The sequence below is a fragment of the Ranitomeya variabilis genome, chromosome 1 (assembly GCF_051348905.1).
Source record: "Ranitomeya variabilis isolate aRanVar5 chromosome 1, aRanVar5.hap1, whole genome shotgun sequence".
NCBI classification, from domain to species: domain Eukaryota; kingdom Metazoa; phylum Chordata; class Amphibia; order Anura; family Dendrobatidae; genus Ranitomeya; species Ranitomeya variabilis.
The window spans coordinates 1,160,003,084-1,160,022,735 of record NC_135232.1 but is presented as its reverse complement, the minus strand read 5'-3'; the positions used below and the strand labels follow the sequence as shown (position 1 = coordinate 1,160,022,735).

Sequence of the window (19,652 nt, the reverse complement as noted above, 5' to 3'; positions counted from 1 at the left end):
TCTCTGCCCTAATCTCCTGATACCTCCCCACACATTATCTCCCGTATATAACCTGTCCTCTCCATACATCTCTGTCCTAATCTCCTGATACCTCCCACACATAATCTCCAGTATATAACCTGTCCTCTCCATACATCTCTGTCCTAATCTCCGGACTCCTCTGTAGCTCGGATGAGGGCGCAGCTCCTATGGTCGCCTTCCTGCTGTACATGGATCACAGACATGTGTGGTGAGATAAGCAGCCATCTTGGTGGCATTGATCATTGTGCAGATGCAGGGACGATGTCCGCCATGTCCCGGATTCCGGAATGTTACAGGACGATCTTTATAATTTGTGGTGCCCCTTCTATCTGATCCTTGGGGGTCTCACAGCGTCCCAGGTGGAGAGGCGACATTATAAGAGCTGTGTGAATACTAATGGTGTACTACCACCAGATGGCGCCATCGCAGCCATCACCAGGAGAATGCCTACACAGCAGCGCTCTCTGCTGGCAGCATTAATGCAGCACACCATACGATGGCCAGCATCTGCACATGAGCTGAGCAGAGCCCCCCGCAGCCAGGAAGGGTTGTCATGTGCACGGTGTCTGGCTGCAGGATCATCATACCTACCTGCTCATCACTGCAGCATCACCTGGTGTATATAAGCATGGCCAAACAGACAAGACATGCTTTACCCTGCAGCTCTGCTCCATTAGGTGCAGGTATGATTACTAACTCCACAACACAGCTTACTGCAACATAGTCACACAGGCAGGTCCCCCATGCTTTACACTTCAGGCCTGCCCCCACACAATGTGTCTTACTGAGGCTGGTTTAACACTTACCGTGGTTTTGGGGCTGCAATAATTCCACGGAGCACCGTACGCCGTATTTAAGGCCGTGAAAAAAGATCGAGCTTGCCCCATCTTTTTCATGGCTTACGGACACGGCCCCCACTGAAAATCACTGGGGACGCAAAAACTTTAGAAGATTGTTTTTGCGGTGCACCGTGACTTCCGGTTTTGCGGAACTAAGCTTTTTTATTTCTCCAATACTTTTTTCATAGTATACTTTTTTCGGCCCGTTATTGTGGCAGACCGCAAAAAATGTGGCGATACGGCCCACAAAAAAGGCTGCAATAATGGGCCGCAAAAAACCCGGCAAGTGTAAAAGAAGCCTAAGCAGAATAATTACAACCCCAAACAAATAACCTGCCGGTCCTAAGCTGTGCGGACTGCACCACCCGACCCCCCGCGACGGGACATTCCCAGCCCACCAGTACCAGGTTAGGGGGGTAAATAGCAGGGACTCACCAGTTTGCTGGCCCTCGGGATATCAGCCGCCTCTGCAAGAAAAGGAGAACGGTCAGTGTGGGGCAAAGCACCAAATACACAGACCCCACTGTCCGTCCAGCGCGCACAGCCCCCTCTGTCCGTCCAGCGCACACAGCCCCCTCTGTCCGTCCAGTGCACACAGCCCCCTCCGTCCGTCCAGCGCGCACAGCCCCCTCCGTCCGTCCAGCGCACACAGCCCCCTCTGTCCGTCCAGGGCACACAGCCCCCTCTGTCCGTCCAGTGCACACAGCCCCCACCATTAGCGATCACATCTCTCACTCCTCGGCCTCCTCTGAATCCTGCTTGCTCCCCCGGCCGCTCTTTATCAGTGAGGCTGGAGCCTCATTGTAGGGTCTTCAGTATTATCTTGTAGACTGTTGCTTGCGAGCCGGACCCTCGCTCCTAATGTTACTGTCTGCACTGTGTTGCCTTGTATTGAATTTATCATCTGTAAATGTCTCCACTGAATTGTAAAGCGCCACCGCATATGTTGGCGCTATATAAATTTATCAATTCCTTGGATATCTTTTTGTTTTCGTTTCCTGTTTTATACAGTTCAACTACATTTTCCCGTAGATCCGTTGACAATTCTTTTGCTTTCCCCATGACTCACAATCCAGAAACGTCAGTGGCTGGATGAAAGATGCCAGAGTCTGTCTGGATCCCAGAAACTCACTCAGCTTTTATGCACACACACTGATTACAAGCAAACAGGTCACAGGTGAGGATGTTCCCTTTAGTAGCCATTCACACCCATTTGTGTCAACTTCTGTGCATGTTATCAGGCCAAAATCATCAGGGCATGTGAACTATTGCTCCATGGTCATCTGGATGTTTTGGGTTGTCATTATGATTTAAAAAGAGAAAACACAGTAGTCTGACAATAAATGGCTTCATCCAACCACTGACCATGAGTGGAGGAAAGGTTTGGTGTTATCATTAATATTCTCTGAACAAAGGCCAAGAAAGCAAAAATTATGCCGGGGTGTGTAAACTGTTGAGCACAACTGTATATAACATCTCCTCATTATGTATAGTGCCATCCCTTCTTATATAACCTCTCCTCGTTATGTATAGTGCCATCCCTTCTTATATAACCTCTCCTCGTTATGTATAGTGCTGTCCTTTATTATATAACATCTCCTCGTTATGTATAGTGCCATCCCTTATTATATAACCTCTCCTTATTATGTATAGTGCCATCCCTTCTTATATAACCTCTCCTCGTTATGTATAGTGCTGTCCTTTATTATATAACCTCTCCTCGTTATGTATAGTGCTGTCCTTTATTATATAACATCTCCTCGTTATGTATAGTGCCATCCCCTATTATATAACCTCTCCTCATTATGTATAGTGCCATCCCTTATTATATAACCTCTCCTCGTTATGTATAGTGCTGTCCTTTATTATATAACATCTCCTCGTTATGTATAGTGCCATCCCCTATTATATAACCTCTCCTCATTATGTATAGTGCCATCCCTTATTATATAACCTCTCCTCATTATGTATAGTGCTGTCCTTTATTATATAACATCTCCTCGTTATGTATAGTGCCATCCCCTATTATATAACCTCTCCTCATTATGTATAGTGCCATCCCTTATTATATAACCTCTCCTCCTTATGTATAGTGCTGTCCTTTATTATATAACATCTCCTCGTTATGTATAGTGCTGTCCTTTATTATATAACATCTCCTCATTATGTATAGTGCCTTCCCTTATTATATAACCTCTCCTCGTTATGTATAGTGCTGTCCTTTATTATATAACATCTCCTCGTTATGTATAGTGCTGTCCTTTATTATATAACATCTCCTCATTATGTATAGTGCCATCCCTTATTATATAACCTCTCCTCGTTATGTATAGTGCTGTCCTTTATTATATAACATCTCCTCGTTATGTATAGTGCCATCCCCTATTATATAACCTCTCCTCATTATGTATAGTGCTGTCCTTTATTATATAACATCTCCTCGTTATGTATAGTGCTGTCCTTTATTATATAACATCTCCTCGTTATGTATAGTGCTGTCCTTTATTATATAACATCTCCTCGTTATGTATAGTGCCATCCCTTATTATATAACCTCTCCTTGCTATGTATAGTGCCATCCCTTATTATATAACCTCTCCTCGTTATGTATAGTGCCATCCCTTATTATATAACCTCTCCTCGTTATGTATAGTGCTGTCCTTTATTATATAACCTCTCCTCGCTATGTATAGTGCTGTCCCTTATTCCATAGTGTCCTGTCTTACTGTTTATAGAGCCATCTCTTATTACAGAACATCCTCCTTTGTTACATAACACCATCCTGTATTACATATCGCCCTCTCGCTATGTATATTGCCATCCATAATTACACGACATCCTACTTGGTTATATATGGCACCATCTCTTATTATGTAGCGCCCTTGTTACGTATAGCGCCGTCCCTTATTGCATACCTTTCTCTTGGTATATATAAAATTATTGATGAAAAAGCAGTCTCCTCCAACAATAATAATAATAGTAATACATCTCTCATAAAACGAAGACAATGCATTACAGCTAAAAGTATTAGGCTACAAGTCTTAAACAATCAATTTCAGTTATCTCATCTGGCCCCATTCACCCACCGATGCATAATGTCCGGCCCAATTACCTCCTTTGTGTTTAACCTGCGGCCCCCTGGTGTTTAACATCTGGACCCCTCTCCCCCCCGTGTATAATGTCTGGCCCCATTGCCCCCCTGGTGCTTAGCCGCCGGCTCCATTGCCCCCCTGGTGCTTAGCCGCCGGCTCCATTGCCCCCCTGGTGCTTAGCCGCCGGCCCCATTGCCCCCCCGGTGCTTAGCCGCCGGCCCCATTGCCCCCCGTGTGTACTGGCTATTCTCCTCTTTGCTTACTTTCTCTGCAGATTTTAACCCCTTCCTGACATCGGACGTACTATCCCGTCGAGGTGGGGTGGGCCCCCATGACCACGGACGGGATAGTACGTCCAGCGCGATCGGCGGAGCTCACGGGGGGAGCGCGGCCGATCGCGGCCGGGTGTCAGCTGCCTATCGCAGCTGACATCCGGCACTATGTGCCAGGAGCGGTCACGGACCGCTCCCGGCACATTAACCCCCGGCACACTGCGATCAAACATGATCGCGATGTGCCGGCGGTGCAGGGAAGCATAGTGCAGGGAGGGGGCTCCCTGCGGGCTTCCCTGAGCCCCCCGCAGCAACGCGATGTGATCGCGTTGCTGCGAGGGTCTTACCTCCCTCCCTGCCTGCTCCAGACCCGGATCCAAGATGGCCGCGGATCCGGGTCCTGCAGGGAGGGAGGTGGCTTCACAGAAGCCTGCTCAGAGCAGGCACTGTGAAGCAGCCTGCACTTCTCTCAGATCGGTGATCTGTCAGAGTGCTATGCAAACTGGCAGATCACCGATCTGTATTGTCCCCCCCTGGGGCAAAGTAAAAAAAAAAAATTCCAAATGTGTAAAAAAAAAAAATAAAAAATATTCCAAAATAATGAAAAAAAAAAAATATTATTCCCATAAATACATTTCTTTATCTAAATAAAATAAAAAAAACAATAAAAGTACACATATTTAGTATCGCCGCGTCCGTAACGACCCGACCTATAAAACTGGCCCACTAGTTAACCCCTTCAGTAAACGCCGTAAGAAAAAAAAAAAAAAAACGAGGCAAAAAACAACGCTTTATTATCATACCGCCGAACAAAAAGTGGAATAACACGCGATCAAAAAGACGGATATAAATAACCATGGTCCCGCTGAAACGTCATCTTGTCCCGCAAAAAACGAGCCGCTATACAGCATGATCAGCAAAAAAATAAAAAAGTTATAGTCCTGAGAATAAAGCGATGCAAAAATAATTATTTTTTCCATAAAATAGTTTTTATCATATAAAAGCGCCAAAACATAAAAAAAATGATATAAATTAGGTATCGCTGTAATCGTACTGACCCGAAGAATAAAACTGCTTTATCAATTTTACCAAACGCGGAACGGTATAAACGCCTCCCCCAAAAGAAATTCATGAATAGCTGGTTTTTGGTCATTCTGCCTCACAAAAATCGGAATAAAAAGCGATCAAAAACTGTCACATGTCCGAAAATGTTTCCAATAAAAACGTCAACTCGTCCCGCAAAAAACAAGACCTCACATGACTCTGTGGACCAAAATATGGAAAATTTATAGCTCTCAAAATGTGGTAACGCAAAAAATATTTTTTGCAATGAAAAGCGTCTTTCAGTGTGTGACGGCTGCCAATCATAAAAATCCGCTAAAAAACCCGCTATAAAAGTAAATCAAACCCCCCTTCATCACCCCCTTAGTTAGGGAAAAATAAAAAAAGTATTTATTTCCATTTTCCCATTAGGGCTAGGGTTAGGGCTAGGGTTGGGGCTAGGGTTAAGGCTACAGTTAGGGTTGGGGCTAAAGTTATGGTTAGGGTTGGGGCTAAAGTTACGGTTAAGGTTTAGATTACATTTATGGTTGGGAATAGGGTTGGGATTAGGGTTAGGGGTGTGTCAGGGTTAGAGGTGTGGTTAGGGTTAGGGTTACTGTTGGGATTAGGGTAAGGGGTGTGTTTGGATTAGGGTTTCAGTTATAATTGGGGGGTTTCCACTGTTTCGGCACATCAGGGGCTCTCCAAACGCGACATGGCGTCCGATCTCAATTCCAGCCAATTCTGCGTTGAAAAAGTAAAACAGTGCTTCTTCCCTTCCGAGCTTTCCCGTGTGCCCAAACAGGGGTTTACCCCAACATATGGGGTAGCAGCATACTCGGGACAAATAGGACAACAACCTTTGGGGTCCAATTTCTCCTGTTACCCCTGGGAAAATACAAAACTGGGGGCTAAAAAATAATTTTTGTGGGAAAAAAAAAATATTTTTTATTTTCACGGCTCTGCGTTATAAACTGTAGTGAAACACTTGGGGGTTCAAAGTTCTTACAACACATCTAGATAAGTTCCTTGGGGGGTCTAGTTTCCAACATGGTGTCACTTGTGGGGGGTTTCTACTGTTTAGGTACATTAGGGGCTCTGCAAACGCAATGTGACGCCTGCAGACCATTCCATCTAAGTCTGCATTCCAAATGGCGCTCCTTCACTTCCGAGCCCTTCCATGCGTCCAAACGGTGGTTCCCCCCCACATATGGGGTATCAGCGCACTCAGGACAAATTGGACAACAACTTTTGGGGTCCAATTTCTCCTGTTACCCTCGGGAAAATACAAAACTGGGGGCTGAAAAATAATTTTTGTGGGAAAAAGTGTTAGTTTTATTTTTACGGCTCTGCATTATAAACTTCTGTGAAGCCCTTGGTGGGTCAAAGCGCTCACCACACATCTAGATAAGTTCCTTGGGGGGTCTAGTTTCCAACATGGTGTCATTTGTGGGGGGTTTCTACTGTTTAGGTACATTAGGGGCTCTGCAAACGCAATGTGACGCCTGCAGACCATTCCATCTAAGTCTGCATTCCAAATGGCGCTCCTTCACTTCCGAGCCCTTCCATGCGTCCAAACGGTGGTTCCCCCCCACATATGGGGTATCAGCGCACTCAGGACAAATTGGACAACAACTTTTGGGGTCCAATTTCTCCTGTTACCCTCGGGAAAATACAAAACTGGGGGCTGAAAAATAATTTTTGTGGGAAAAAGTGTTAGTTTTATTTTTACGGCTCTGCATTATAAACTTCTGTGAAGCCCTTGGTGGGTCAAAGCGCTCACCACACATCTAGATAAGTTCCTTAGGGGGTCTACTTTCCAACATGGTGTCACTTGTGGGGGGTTTCTACTGTTTAGGTACATTAGGGGCTCTGCAAACGCAATGTGACGCCTGCAGACCATTCCATCTAAGCCTGCATTCCAAATGGCACTCCTTCCTTTCCGAGCCCTCCCATGCATCCAAACGGTGGTTCCCCCCCACATATGGGGTATCAGCGCACTCAGGACAAATTGGACAACAACTTTTGGGGTCCAATTTCTCCTGTTACCCTCGGGAAAATACAAAACTGGGGGCGAAAAAAATAATTTTTGTGGGAAAAAATTTGTGTTTTATTTTTACGGCTCTGCATTATTAACTTCTGTGAAGCCCTTGGTGGGTCAAAGCGCTCAAAACACATCTAGATAAGTTCCTTAGGGGGTCTACTTTCCAACATGGTGTCACTTGTGGGGGGTTTCAATGTTTAGGCACATCAGTGGCTCTCCAAACGCAACATGACGTCCCATCTCAATTCCTGTCAATTTTGCATTGAAAAGTCAAACGGCGCTCCTTCCATTCCGAGGTCTCCCATGCGCCCAAACAATGGTTTACACCCACATATGGGGTATCAGCGTACTCAGGACGAATTGTACAACAACTTTTGGGGTCCAATTTCTTCTCTTACCCTTGGGAAAATAAAAAATTGGGGGCGAAAAATATTTTTTGTGAAAAAATGTGATTTTTTATTTTTACAGTTCTGCATTATAAACTTCTGTGAAGCACTTGGTGGGTCAAAGTGCTCACCACACCTCTAGATAAGTTCCTTAGGGGGTCTACTTTCCAAAATGGTGTCACTTGTGGGGGGTTTCAATGTTTAGGCACATCAGGGGCTCTCCAAACGCAACATGACGTCCCATCTCAATTCCAGTCAATTTTGCATTGAAAAGTCAAATGGCACTCCTTCGCTTCCGAGCTCGGTCATGCGCACAAACAGTGGTTTACCCCCACATATGGGGTATCGGCGTACTCAGGACAAATTGTACAACAACTTTTGGGGTCCATTTTCTCCTGTCACCCTTGGTAAAATAAAACAAATTGGAGCTGAAGTAAATTTTTTGTGAAAAAAAGTTAAATGTTCATTTTTATTTAAACATTCCAAAAATTCCTGTGAAGCACCAGAAGGGTTAATAAACTTCTTGAATATGGTTTTCAGCACCTTGAGGGGTGCAGTTTTTAGAATGGTGTCACACTTGGTTATTTTTTATCATATAGACCCCTCAAAATGACTTCAAATGAGATGTGGTCCCTAAAAAAAAATGGTGTTGTAAAAATGAGAAATTGCTGGTCAACTTTTAACCCTTATAACTCCCTAACAAAAAAAAATTTTGGTTCCAAAATTGTGCTGATGTAAAGTAGACATGTGGGAAATGTTACTTATTAAGTATTTTGTGTGACATATCTCTGTGATTTAAGGGCATAAAAATTAAAAGTTGGAAAATTGCAAAATTTTCAAAATTTTCGCCAAATTTCCATTTTTTTTGCAAATAAACGCAGGTAATATCAAAGAAATGTTACCACTAACATGAAGTACAATATGTCACGAGAAAACAATGTCAGAATCGCCAAGATCCGTCAAAGCGTTCCAGAGTTATAACCTCATAAAGGGACAGTGGTCAGAATTGTAAAAATTGGCCGGTCATTAACGTGCAAACCACCCTTGGGGGTGAAGGGGTTAAGCGATGAGATTTCTGAAATCTCCGGCGCTCACAGTTTTTATTTCCTGACTGATCTGGAAGCCTGCAGCTCGTCTCTTCTTTCAGCATGTTTTCAACTATGGAAAACAACAAGTGCAAAAATGCAGCAAAAAACACAGGTATCAGATTTTGCTGTGGTTTTTGGTGCAAAAACCTAAGAAAGTTGCATCTTTTTTTTTTCTGGGGGGGGGGGGGGGAGGAACTAAACTTTATTAACATGCACAAGAGATAAGAAAAGCAGCGAAAATAACTCAGCAGAACGCGCTTGTTGTAAGCAGCTTCTTAACTGCGAAGAGAGCAGATTTTGCCTGCAGGGAGAAAAACGCAGCAAAAAGGCAACGTGTGAACAGAGCCTAAGTGTGACAAAGCTGCGACTTCTCTATAATCACCGCTGTACCGTAATAAGACGCGAGGATGTCGGACCCCGCTCCTGGATAACCGATATCCCCCCGATCACACAGCATGGGGGGCTCTTACCTCTCCTGAGCACCTTGGTGGCCGCCGGCTCCGGGGTCTCAGGGGACGTCGTGTCGGCTCCATCCTCCACCACCTGGATCTACAGAGAGAAGAGCCGGTGTCAGAAGGCGGCAGGGGCAGCGCACAGACCAGGCTGCACAGGTATGCTGGCACTTGTGGTTCCTCAGAACATGTAATCGGTTGTGGACCCTCTCAGGACATTTCTCCACCACATTAAGTTGGTATTTTTGGTTACTGGATTTAGTAAAATCCTGCTCCAGTTGGTCTTGTATAGAGCGCCGCACCCGCCGCATACACAGAGGAGGGGCCTCGGCACACACCACGCCCACCGCAGACACAGAGGAGGGGCCTCGGCACACACCACGCCCGCCGCAGACACAGAGGAGGGGCCTCGGCACACACCACGCCCACCACAGACAGAGGAGGGGCCTCGGCACACACCACGCCCGCCGCAGACACAGAGGAGGGGCCGCGGCACACACCACGCCCGCCGCAGACACAGAGGAGGGGCCTCGGCACACACCACGCCCGCCGCAGACACAGAGGAGGGGCCTCGGCACACACCACGCCCGCCGCAGACAGAGGAGGGGCCTCGGCACACACCACGCCCCCGCAGACAGAGGAGGGGCCTCGGCACACACCACGCCCGCCGCAGACACAGAGGAGGGGCCTCGGCACACACCACGCCCGCCGCAGACACAGAGGAGGGGCCTCGGCACACACCACGCCCGCCGCAGACACAGAGGAGGGGCCTCGGCACACACCACGCCCGCCGCAGACACAGAGGAGGGGCCTCGGCACACACCACGCCCGCCGCAGACACAGAGGAGGGGCCTCGGCACACACCACGCCCCCGCAGAGGAGGGGCCTCGGCACACACCACGCCCGCCGCAGACACAGAGGAGGGGCCTCGGCACACACCACGCCCGCCGCAGACACAGAGGAGGGGCCTCGGCACACACCACGCCCGCCGCAGACACAGAGGAGGGGCCTCGGCACACACCACGCCCGCCGCAGACACAGAGGAGGGGCCTCGGCACACACCACGCCCGCCGCAGACACAGAGGAGGGGCCTCGGCACACACCACGCCCGCCGCAGACACAGAGGAGGGGCCTCGGCACACACCACGCCCGCCGCAGACACAGAGGAGGGGCCTCGGCACACACCACGCCCGCCGCAGACACAGAGGAGGGGCCTCGGCACACACCACGCCCGCCACAGACAGAGGAGGGGCCTCGGCACACACCACGCCCGCCGCAGACACAGAGGAGGGGCCTCGGCACACACCACGCCCACCGCAGACACAGAGGAGGGGCCTCGGCACACACCACGCCCACCACAGACAGAGGAGGGGCCTCGGCACACACCACGCCCGCCGCAGACACAGAGGAGGGGCCGCGGCACACACCACGCCCGCCGCAGACACAGAGGAGGGGCCTCGGCACACACCACGCCCACCACAGACAGAGGAGGGGCCTCGGCACACACCACGCCCGCCGCAGACACAGAGGAGGGGCCTCGGCACACACCACGCCCGCCGCAGACACAGAGGAGGGGCCTCGGCACACACCACGCCCCCCGCAGACACAGAGGAGGGGCCTCGGCACACACCACGCCCCCCGCAGACACAGAGGAGGGGCCTCGGCACACACCACGCCCCCCGCAGACACAGAGGAGGGGCCTCGGCACACACCACGCCCGCCGCAGACACAGAGGAGGGGCCTCGGCACACACCACGCCCCCCGCAGACACAGAGGAGGGGCCTCGGCACACACCACGCCCCCCGCAGACACAGAGGAGGGGCCTCGGCACACACCACGCCCGCCGCAGACACAGAGGAGGGGCCTCGGCACACACCACGCCCGCCGCAGACACAGAGGAGGGGCCTCGGCACACACCACGCCCCCCGCAGACACAGAGGAGGGGCCTCGGCACACACCACGCCCCCCGCAGACACAGAGGAGGGGCCTCGGCACACACCACGCCCGCCGCAGACACAGAGGAGGGGCCTCGGCACACACCACGCCCGCCGCAGACACAGAGGAGGGGCCTCGGCACACACCACGCCCCCCGCAGACACAGAGGAGGGGCCTCGGCACACACCACGCCCCCCGCAGACACAGAGGAGGGGCCTCGGCACACACCACGCCCGCCGCAGACACAGAGGAGGGGCCTCGGCACACACCACGCCCGCCGCAGACACAGAGGAGGGGCCTCGGCACACACCACGCCCGCCGCAGACACAGAGGAGGGGCCTCGGCACACACCACGCCCGCCGCAGACACAGAGGAGGGGCCTCGGCACACACCACGCCCGCCGCAGATACAGAGGAGGGGCCTCGGCACACACCACGCCCGCCACAGATACAGAGGAGGGGCCTCGGCACACACCACGCCCCCCGCAGATACAGAGGAGGGGCCTCGGCACACACCACGCCCCCCGCAGATACAGAGGAGGGGCCTCGGCACACACCACGCCCCCCGCAGATACAGAGGAGGGGCCTCAGCACACACCACGCCCCCCACAGATACAGAGGAGGGGCCTCAGCACACACCACGCCCCCCACAGATACAGAGGAGGGGCCTCAGCACACACCACGCCCCCCGCAGACACAGAGGAGGGGCCTCGTCACACACCACGCCCCCCGCAGATACAGAGGGGCCTCAGCACACACCACACCCGCCGCAGATACAGAGGAGGGGCCTCGGCACACACCACGCCCCCCGCAGATACAGAGGAGGGGCCTCGGCACACACCACGCCCGCCGCAGATAGAGGAGGGGCCTCGGCACACACCACGCCCGCCGCAGATAGAGGGGCCTCAGCACACACCACGCCCCCCACAGATACAGAGGAGGGGCCTCAGCACACACCACGCCCCCCGCAGACACAGAGGAGGGGCCTCAGCACACACCACGCCCCCCGCAGATACAGAGGGGCCTCAGCACACACCACGCCCCCCAAAGATACAGAGGAGGGGCCTCAGCACACCACGCCCCCCACAGATACAGAGGAGGGGCCTCAGCACACACCATGCCCCCCGCAGATACAGAGGAGGGGCCTCAGCACTGAACAAGCTGAATAGTAACGGAGCCGCAGGCTACTTAATTCCTTGCATATTACAGAATGAGAACTGTCAGGAGAACCTGTAACTCGCTGAGCTCCTCTGTGCGGCTTTAGGACCACATCAAAGTGCAGCTCCCATCTGACTGTAAATCTGTAGACAGAAAACTCCCCATTTCCATTCACAGGCCTCACAGCTGACGGTTTGTTATAGTGTACCCAGCAGGTCATCTGTTACAATGTATCAGGGCAGCTCAAGTTCATTCAGCTTTGTGACTTGGACAAGTTTCAGCCTCAGAGAAAGTCTCTGCTTGCGGTTAGTGAATGGAGACTGAGAACTGTGGGGTAGCACAGGAGGTGTACAGAGCAGTGCTAGCAGGAGATGCCCCCTGAGTGAAAGTTTGGGGGTCTGTACACATGGAGGACTGTGCCCACCAGGGGGCGCTCAGTGCACAGACAGATACGGCTCCCGATGATGAACGTGGACTCGTGAGCTCCCCCTGGTGGTGGCAGCGTTATCCCAGGATCGGCGGCTGCTCACCTGTGACTGGCGCACGAATATCCCGTGATTCTCCTCGCAGGTGAAGTACTTCCTGCCCTGCACGGTGCCGTCATTCTTCCCCTTGGCGTCGTCGAGGATGACTCCGACCCATTTCCCAGTGGCAAATAGTGTCGCCCCCACAAAGGCGACGGTACCGCGGTGCCCCTTTCCGATCACCTCCACTCGAGAGCCCACCTTCAGGGGCTTACCGGTGGCCTCCACGCTCATCCTGGCCACAGAGCTCGGGGTCTGGAGGGAAAGAAAAGCACCAAAGTCAGACAACAGCTTGGATGGGACGGTGGCGTCACATAGGATCTCTTTATACACCTCCAGAGCTGCACTCACACTTCTGCTCAGTGATTTCACCTGGGGTGAACACCTATAGAGCTGCACTCACATTCCCGCTGAGCGACCCTGCCTGGGGCGGACACCTCCAGAGCTGCACTCACACCGAGCGACCCAAGCCTAGGACGGACACCTCAAGAGCTGCACTCACACCGAGCGACCCTGCCTGGGACGGACTCCTCCAGAGCTGCACTCACATTCCCACTGAGCTACCCTGCTTGGGACGGACTCCTCCAGAGCTGCACTCACATTCCTGCTGAGCGACCTTACCTGGGACGGACACCTCCAGAGCTGAACTGACACCGAGCGAACCAGCCTGGGACGGACACCTCCAGAGCTGAACTCACACCGAGCGACCCAGCCTGGGACGGACACCTCCAGAGCTGAACTCACACCGAGCGACCCAGCCTGGGACGGACACCTCCAGAGCTGAACTCACACCGAGCGACCCAGCTTGGAGAGGACACCTCCAGAGCTGAACTCACACCGAGTGACCCAGCCTGGAGAGGACACCTCCAGAGCTGAACTCATACCGAGCGACCCAAGCATGGGACGGACACCTCCAGAGCTGCACTCCCATTCCCGCTAAGCGACCCTGCCTGGGACGGACACTTCCACAGCAGCAGATCAGGGGCCAGTACATCTCCTACAATGCCGTGCAGTGGAGCGCGCTCAGTGCAGCCATGGATGACCCGGGAGCAGACATCACACCCGCCGGCGCTCACAGTCTGCAGAGGTGGCTGTAGCCCGGGCAGAGACCTACAGAATCCGGACCTCCGTGCGGAGCAGCACGCAGACCCCAGCGCTCCTTCTTACAAGCCGTCTAGAACGTCTCCCATTTAATAGAGAAAACAAACTCTGCAACATCCAGAAGGAAAACTCCCCTGAGCAGACGCTTCTCACAGCTGAGCTGTCGTCACAACTGCATCCAGTCCACACAATCCTCGGTGAGCTGTAGACAGCAGCACTGAGGGAGAAGGAGGGAGGAAGGAGGAGGAAGGAGGGAGGAGGAGAAGGAGAAGAGGCAAGGAGGAAGAGGAAGAAGAGGAGGAAGAAGAACAAGGAGAGGAGGAAGAAGAACAAGGAGAGGAGGAAGTGTCAGATGACAGCACGAAAACTGTTTACACTGACAGCAAGCAGAGGTACCCAGAGGTTGGAGCATCAAACAGAAAGAGAGAAAAGAAAGAGGGAAAAAAAAAGCGAAAACAGGAAAGAGGAGAGAGCGGAGCCCAGGGAGGGAGGAGGAGAGAAGGAGAGAGAGCGGAGCCCAGAGAGGGAGGAGGAGAGAAGGAGAGAGAGCGGAGCCCAGAGAGGGAGGAGGAGAGAAGGAGAGAGAGCGGAGCCCAGAGAGGGAGGAGGAGAGAAGGAGAGAGAGCGGAGCCCAGAGAGGGAGGAGGAGAGAAGAAGAGAGAGCGGAGCCCAGAGAGGGAGGAGGAGAGAAGGAGAGAGAGCGGAGCCCAGAGAGGGAGGAGGAGAGAAGAAGAGAGAGCGGAGCCCAGAGAGGGAGGAGGAGAGAAGAAGAGAGAGCGGAGCCCAGAGAGGGAGGAGGAGAGAAGAAGAGAGAGCGGAGCCCAGAGAGGGAGGAGGAGAGAAGAAGAGAGAGCGGAGCCCAGAGAGGGAGGAGGAGAGAAGAAGAGAGAGCGGAGCCCAGAGAGGGAGGAGGAGAGAAGGAGAGAGAGCGGAGCCCAGAGAGGGAGGAGGAGAGAAGGAGAGAGAGCGGAGCCCAGAGAGGGAGGAGGAGAGAAGGAGAGAGAGCGGAGCCCAGAGAGGGAGGAGGAGAGAAGAAAAGAGAGCGGAGCCCAGAGAGGGAGGAGGAGAGAAGAAGAGAGAGCGGAGCCCAGAGAGGGAGGAGGAGAGAAGAAGAGAGAGCGGAGCCCAGAGAGGGAGGAGGAGAGAAGAAGAGAGAGCGGAGCCCAGAGAGGGAGGAGGAGAGAAGGAGAGAGAGCGGAGCCCAGAGAGGGAGGAGGAGAGAAGAAGAGAGAGCGGAGCCCAGAGAGGGAGGAGGAGAGAAGGAGAGAGAGCGGAGCCCAGAGAGGGAGGAGGAGAGAAGAAGAGAGAGCGGAGCCCAGAGAGGGAGGAGGAGAGAAGAAGAGAGAGCGGAGCCCAGAGAGGGAGGAGGAGAGAAGAAGAGAGAGCGGAGCCCAGAGAGGGAGGAGGAGAGAAGGAGAGAGAGCGGAGCCCAGAGAGGGAGGAGGAGAGAAGGAGAGAGAGCGGAGCCCAGAGAGGGAGGAGGAGAGGAGAAGAGAGAGCGGAGCCCAGAGAGGGAGGAGGAGAGAAGGAGAGAGAGCGGAGCCCAGAGAGGGAGGAGGAGAGAAGGAGAGAGAGCGGAGCCCAGAGAGGGAGGAGGAGAGAAGAAGAGAGAGCGGAGCCCAGAGAGGGAGGAGGAGAGAAGGAGAGAGAGCGGAGCCCAGAGAGGGAGGAGGAGAGAAGAAGAGAGAGCGGAGCCCAGAGAGGGAGGAGGAGAGAAGGAGAGAGAGCGGAGCCCAGAGAGTGAGGAGGAGAGAAGGAGAGAGAGCGGAGCCCAGAGAGGGAGGAGGAGAGAAGAAGAGAGAGCGGAGCCCAGAGAGGGAGGAGGAGAGAAGAAGAGAGAGCGGAGCCCAGAGAGGAGAGAAGGAGAGAAGAAGAGAGAGCGGAGCCCAGAGAGGGAGGAGGAGAGAAGAAGAGAGAGCGGAGCCCAGAGAGGGAGGAGGAGAGAAGAAGAGAGAGCGGAGCCCAGAGAGGGAGGAGGAGAGAAGAAGAGAGAGCGGAGCCCAGAGAGGGAGGAGGAGAGAAGGAGAGAGAGCGGAGCCCAGAGAGGGAGGAGGAGAGAAGAAGAGAGAGCGGAGCCCAGAGAGGGAGGAGGAGAGAAGGAGAGAGAGCGGAGCCCAGAGAGGGAGGAGGAGAGAAGGAGAGAGAGCGGAGCCCAGAGAGGGAGGAGGAGAGAAGGAGAGAGAGCGGAGCCCAGAGAGGGAGGAGGAGAGAAGAAGAGAGAGCGGAGCCCAGAGAGGGAGGAGGAGAGAAGAAGAGAGAGCGGAGCCCAGAGAGGGAGGAGGAGAGAAGGAGAGAGAGCGGAGCCCAGAGAGGGAGGAGGAGAGAAGAAGAGAGAGCGGAGCCCAGAGAGGGAGGAGGAGAGAAGGAGAGAGAGCGGAGCCCAGAGAGTGAGGAGGAGAGAAGGAGAGAGAGCGGAGCCCAGAGAGGGAGGAGGAGAGAAGAAGAGAGAGCGGAGCCCAGAGAGGGAGGAGGAGAGAAGGAGAGAGAGCGGAGCCCAGAGAGTGAGGAGGAGAGAAGGAGAGAGAGCGGAGCCCAGAGAGGGAGGAGGAGAGAAGAAGAGAGAGCGGAGCCCAGAGAGGGAGGAGGAGAGAAGAAGAGAGAGCGGAGCCCAGAGAGGGAGGAGGAGAGAAGGAGAGAGAGCGGAGCCCAGAGAGTGAGGAGGAGAGAAGGAGAGAGAGCGGAGCCCAGAGAGTGAGGAGGAGAGAAGGAGAGAGAGCGGAGCCCAGAGAGGGAGGAGGAGAGAAGAAGAGAGAGCGGAGCCCAGAGAGGGAGGAGGAGAGAAGAAGAGAGAGCGGAGCCCAGAGAGGGAGGAGGAGAGAAGAAGAGAGAGCGGAGCCCAGAGAGGGAGGAGGAGAGAAGGAGAGAGAGCGGAGCCCAGAGAGTGAGGAGGAGAGAAGGAGAGAGAGCGGAGCCCAGAGAGTGAGGAGGAGAGAAGGAGAGAGAGCGGAGCCCAGAGAGGGAGGAGGAGAGAAGAAGAGAGAGCGGAGCCCAGAGAGGGAGGAGGAGAGAAGAAGAGAGAGCGGAGCCCAGAGAGGGAGGAGGAGAGAAGAAGAGAGAGCGGAGCCCAGAGAGGAGAGAGTTGCACTTATTACAGGGCGCTGCTGTGATTGTCAGCAGTCACAGCCGGTTGGTGGCAGCGGTATTATACGCAGGACCTGCCGTCATCACAGTGACCCGGCTCCCTCCATCCTCGCCGGTGCCGCACGCTCCTCCCCCGGGTCCCCGCACTCACCTCTCTATGGTTTGGTGCTGGTTTTTCCCCCGCACTTTGCCGTTATACAGCTCCTAGTTCCGGGCACGGGCTGTGGCTCTCCGAGCATCAGCCGGTGACAGCAGAACCAAGCCTCGTTCTCACGTCCAATTGAAAAAGAGAACACACAGTTCACACATGACAGACCAACAAATCAACGCCGACGTAGTGCAGCAGTCTGACCAAAAACAGCCAATCACAGAGCGGGACACACTGTCTCACATAAAAAGAACCAATCTACAAAGACATGCGAAGAAGAGGCTTGACACGCACAAGACCTTACTACGCGTGCGCAATAATTGAACCACTAAAATCTATTTATCCCCATGTATACTCCTCATACACTACATTATATATATATCCCCCATGTATACTCCTCATACACTACATTATATATATATATCCTCCATGTATACTCCTCATACACTACATTATATATATATCCTCCATGTATACTCCTCATACACTACATTATAAATATATCCTCTATGTATACTCCTCATACACTACATTATATATATATCCTCCATGTATACTCCTCATACACTACATTATATATATATCCTCCATGTATACTCCTCATACACTACATTATATATATATATCCTCCATGTATACTCCTCATACACTACATTATATATATCCTCCATGTATACTCCTCATACACTACATTATAAATATATCCTCTATGTATACTCCTCATACACTACATTATATATATATATCCCCCATGTATACTCCTCATACACTACATTATATATATATCCTCCATGTATACTCCTCATACACTACATTATATATATATCCTCCATGTATACTCCTCATACACTACATTATATATATATCCTCCATGTATACTCCTCATACACTACATTATATATATATATCCTCCATGTATACTCCTCATACACTACATTATATATATATCCTCCATGTATACTCCTCATACACTACATTATAAATATATCCTCTATGTATACTCCTCATACACTACATTATATATATATCCTCCATGTATACTCCTCATACACTACATTATATATATATATCCTCCATGTATACTCCTCATACACTACATTATATATATATCCTCCATGTATACTCCTCATACACTACATTATATATATATCCCCCATGTATACTCCTCATACACTACATTATATATATATCCCCCATGTATACTCCTCATACACTACATTATATATATATATCCTCCATGTATACTCCTCATACACTACATTATATATATATCCTCCATGTATACTCCTCATACACTACATTATATATATATATCCTCCATGTATACTCCTCATACACTACATTATATATATATATCCCCCCATGTATACTCCTCATACACTACATTATATATATATCCTCCATGTATACTCCTCATACACTACATTATATATATATCCCCCATGTATACTCCTCATACACTACATTATATATATATCCCCCATGTATACTCCTCATACACTACATTATATATATATATCCTCCATGTATACTCCTCATACACTACATTATATATATATCCTCCATGTATACTCCTCATACACTACATTATATATATATCCTCCATGTATACTCCTCATACACTACATTATATATATATCCCCCATGTATACTCCTCATACACTACATTATATATATATATCCCCCATGTATACTCCTCATACACTACATTATATATATATCCCCATGTATACTCCTCATACACTACATTATATATATATCCTCCATGTATACTCCTCATACACTACATTATATATATATCCCCCATGTATACTCCTCATACACTACATTATATATATATCCTCCATGTATCCTCCTCATACACTACATTATATATATATCCCCCATGTATACTCCTCATACACTACATTATATATATATCCCCCATGTATACTCCTCATACACTACATTATATATATATCCCCCATGTATACTCCTCATACACTACATTATATATATATCCTCCATGTATCCTCCTCATACACTACATTATATATATATCCCCCATGTATACTCCTCATACACTACATTATATATATATCCTCCATGTATACTCCTCATACACTACATTATATATATATCCTCCATGTATACTCCTCATACACTACATTATATATATATCCCCCATGTATACTCCTCATACACTACATTATATATATATCCTCCATGTATACTCCTCATACACTACATTATATATATATCCTCCATGTATACTCCTCATACACTACATTATATATATATCCTCCATGTATACTCCTCATACACTACATTATATATATATATCCTCCATGTATACTCCTCATACACTACATTATATATATATCCTCCATGTATACTCCTCATACACTACATTATATATATATCCCCCATGTATACTCCTCATACACTACATTATATATATATCCTCCATGTATACTCCTCATACACTACAT

General features: G+C 50.8%; 1 protein-coding gene across 4 annotated transcripts in view; it reads right to left on the bottom strand.

Annotated features, from left to right (window-relative positions):
• Window positions 1-17,324, bottom strand: part of DCTN1 (dynactin subunit 1) — a 139,809-nt gene extending 122,485 nt beyond the window's left edge. For all 4 annotated transcript variants that reach the window (XM_077280396.1, XM_077280397.1, XM_077280398.1 and 1 more), the window contains exons 1-4: window positions 17,185-17,324; window positions 12,858-13,106; window positions 9,254-9,332; window positions 1,296-1,327 (exon numbers count right to left, since the gene is read on the bottom strand). In XM_077280396.1, the coding sequence (XP_077136511.1) occupies window positions 1,296-1,327; window positions 9,254-9,332; window positions 12,858-13,085 (339 nt within the window). In that variant the 5' untranslated portion in view covers window positions 13,086-13,106; window positions 17,185-17,324. The remainder of the gene's footprint in view (window positions 1-1,295; window positions 1,328-9,253; window positions 9,333-12,857; window positions 13,107-17,184) is intronic.
• Window positions 17,325-19,652: the final 2,328 nt, after the last annotated feature.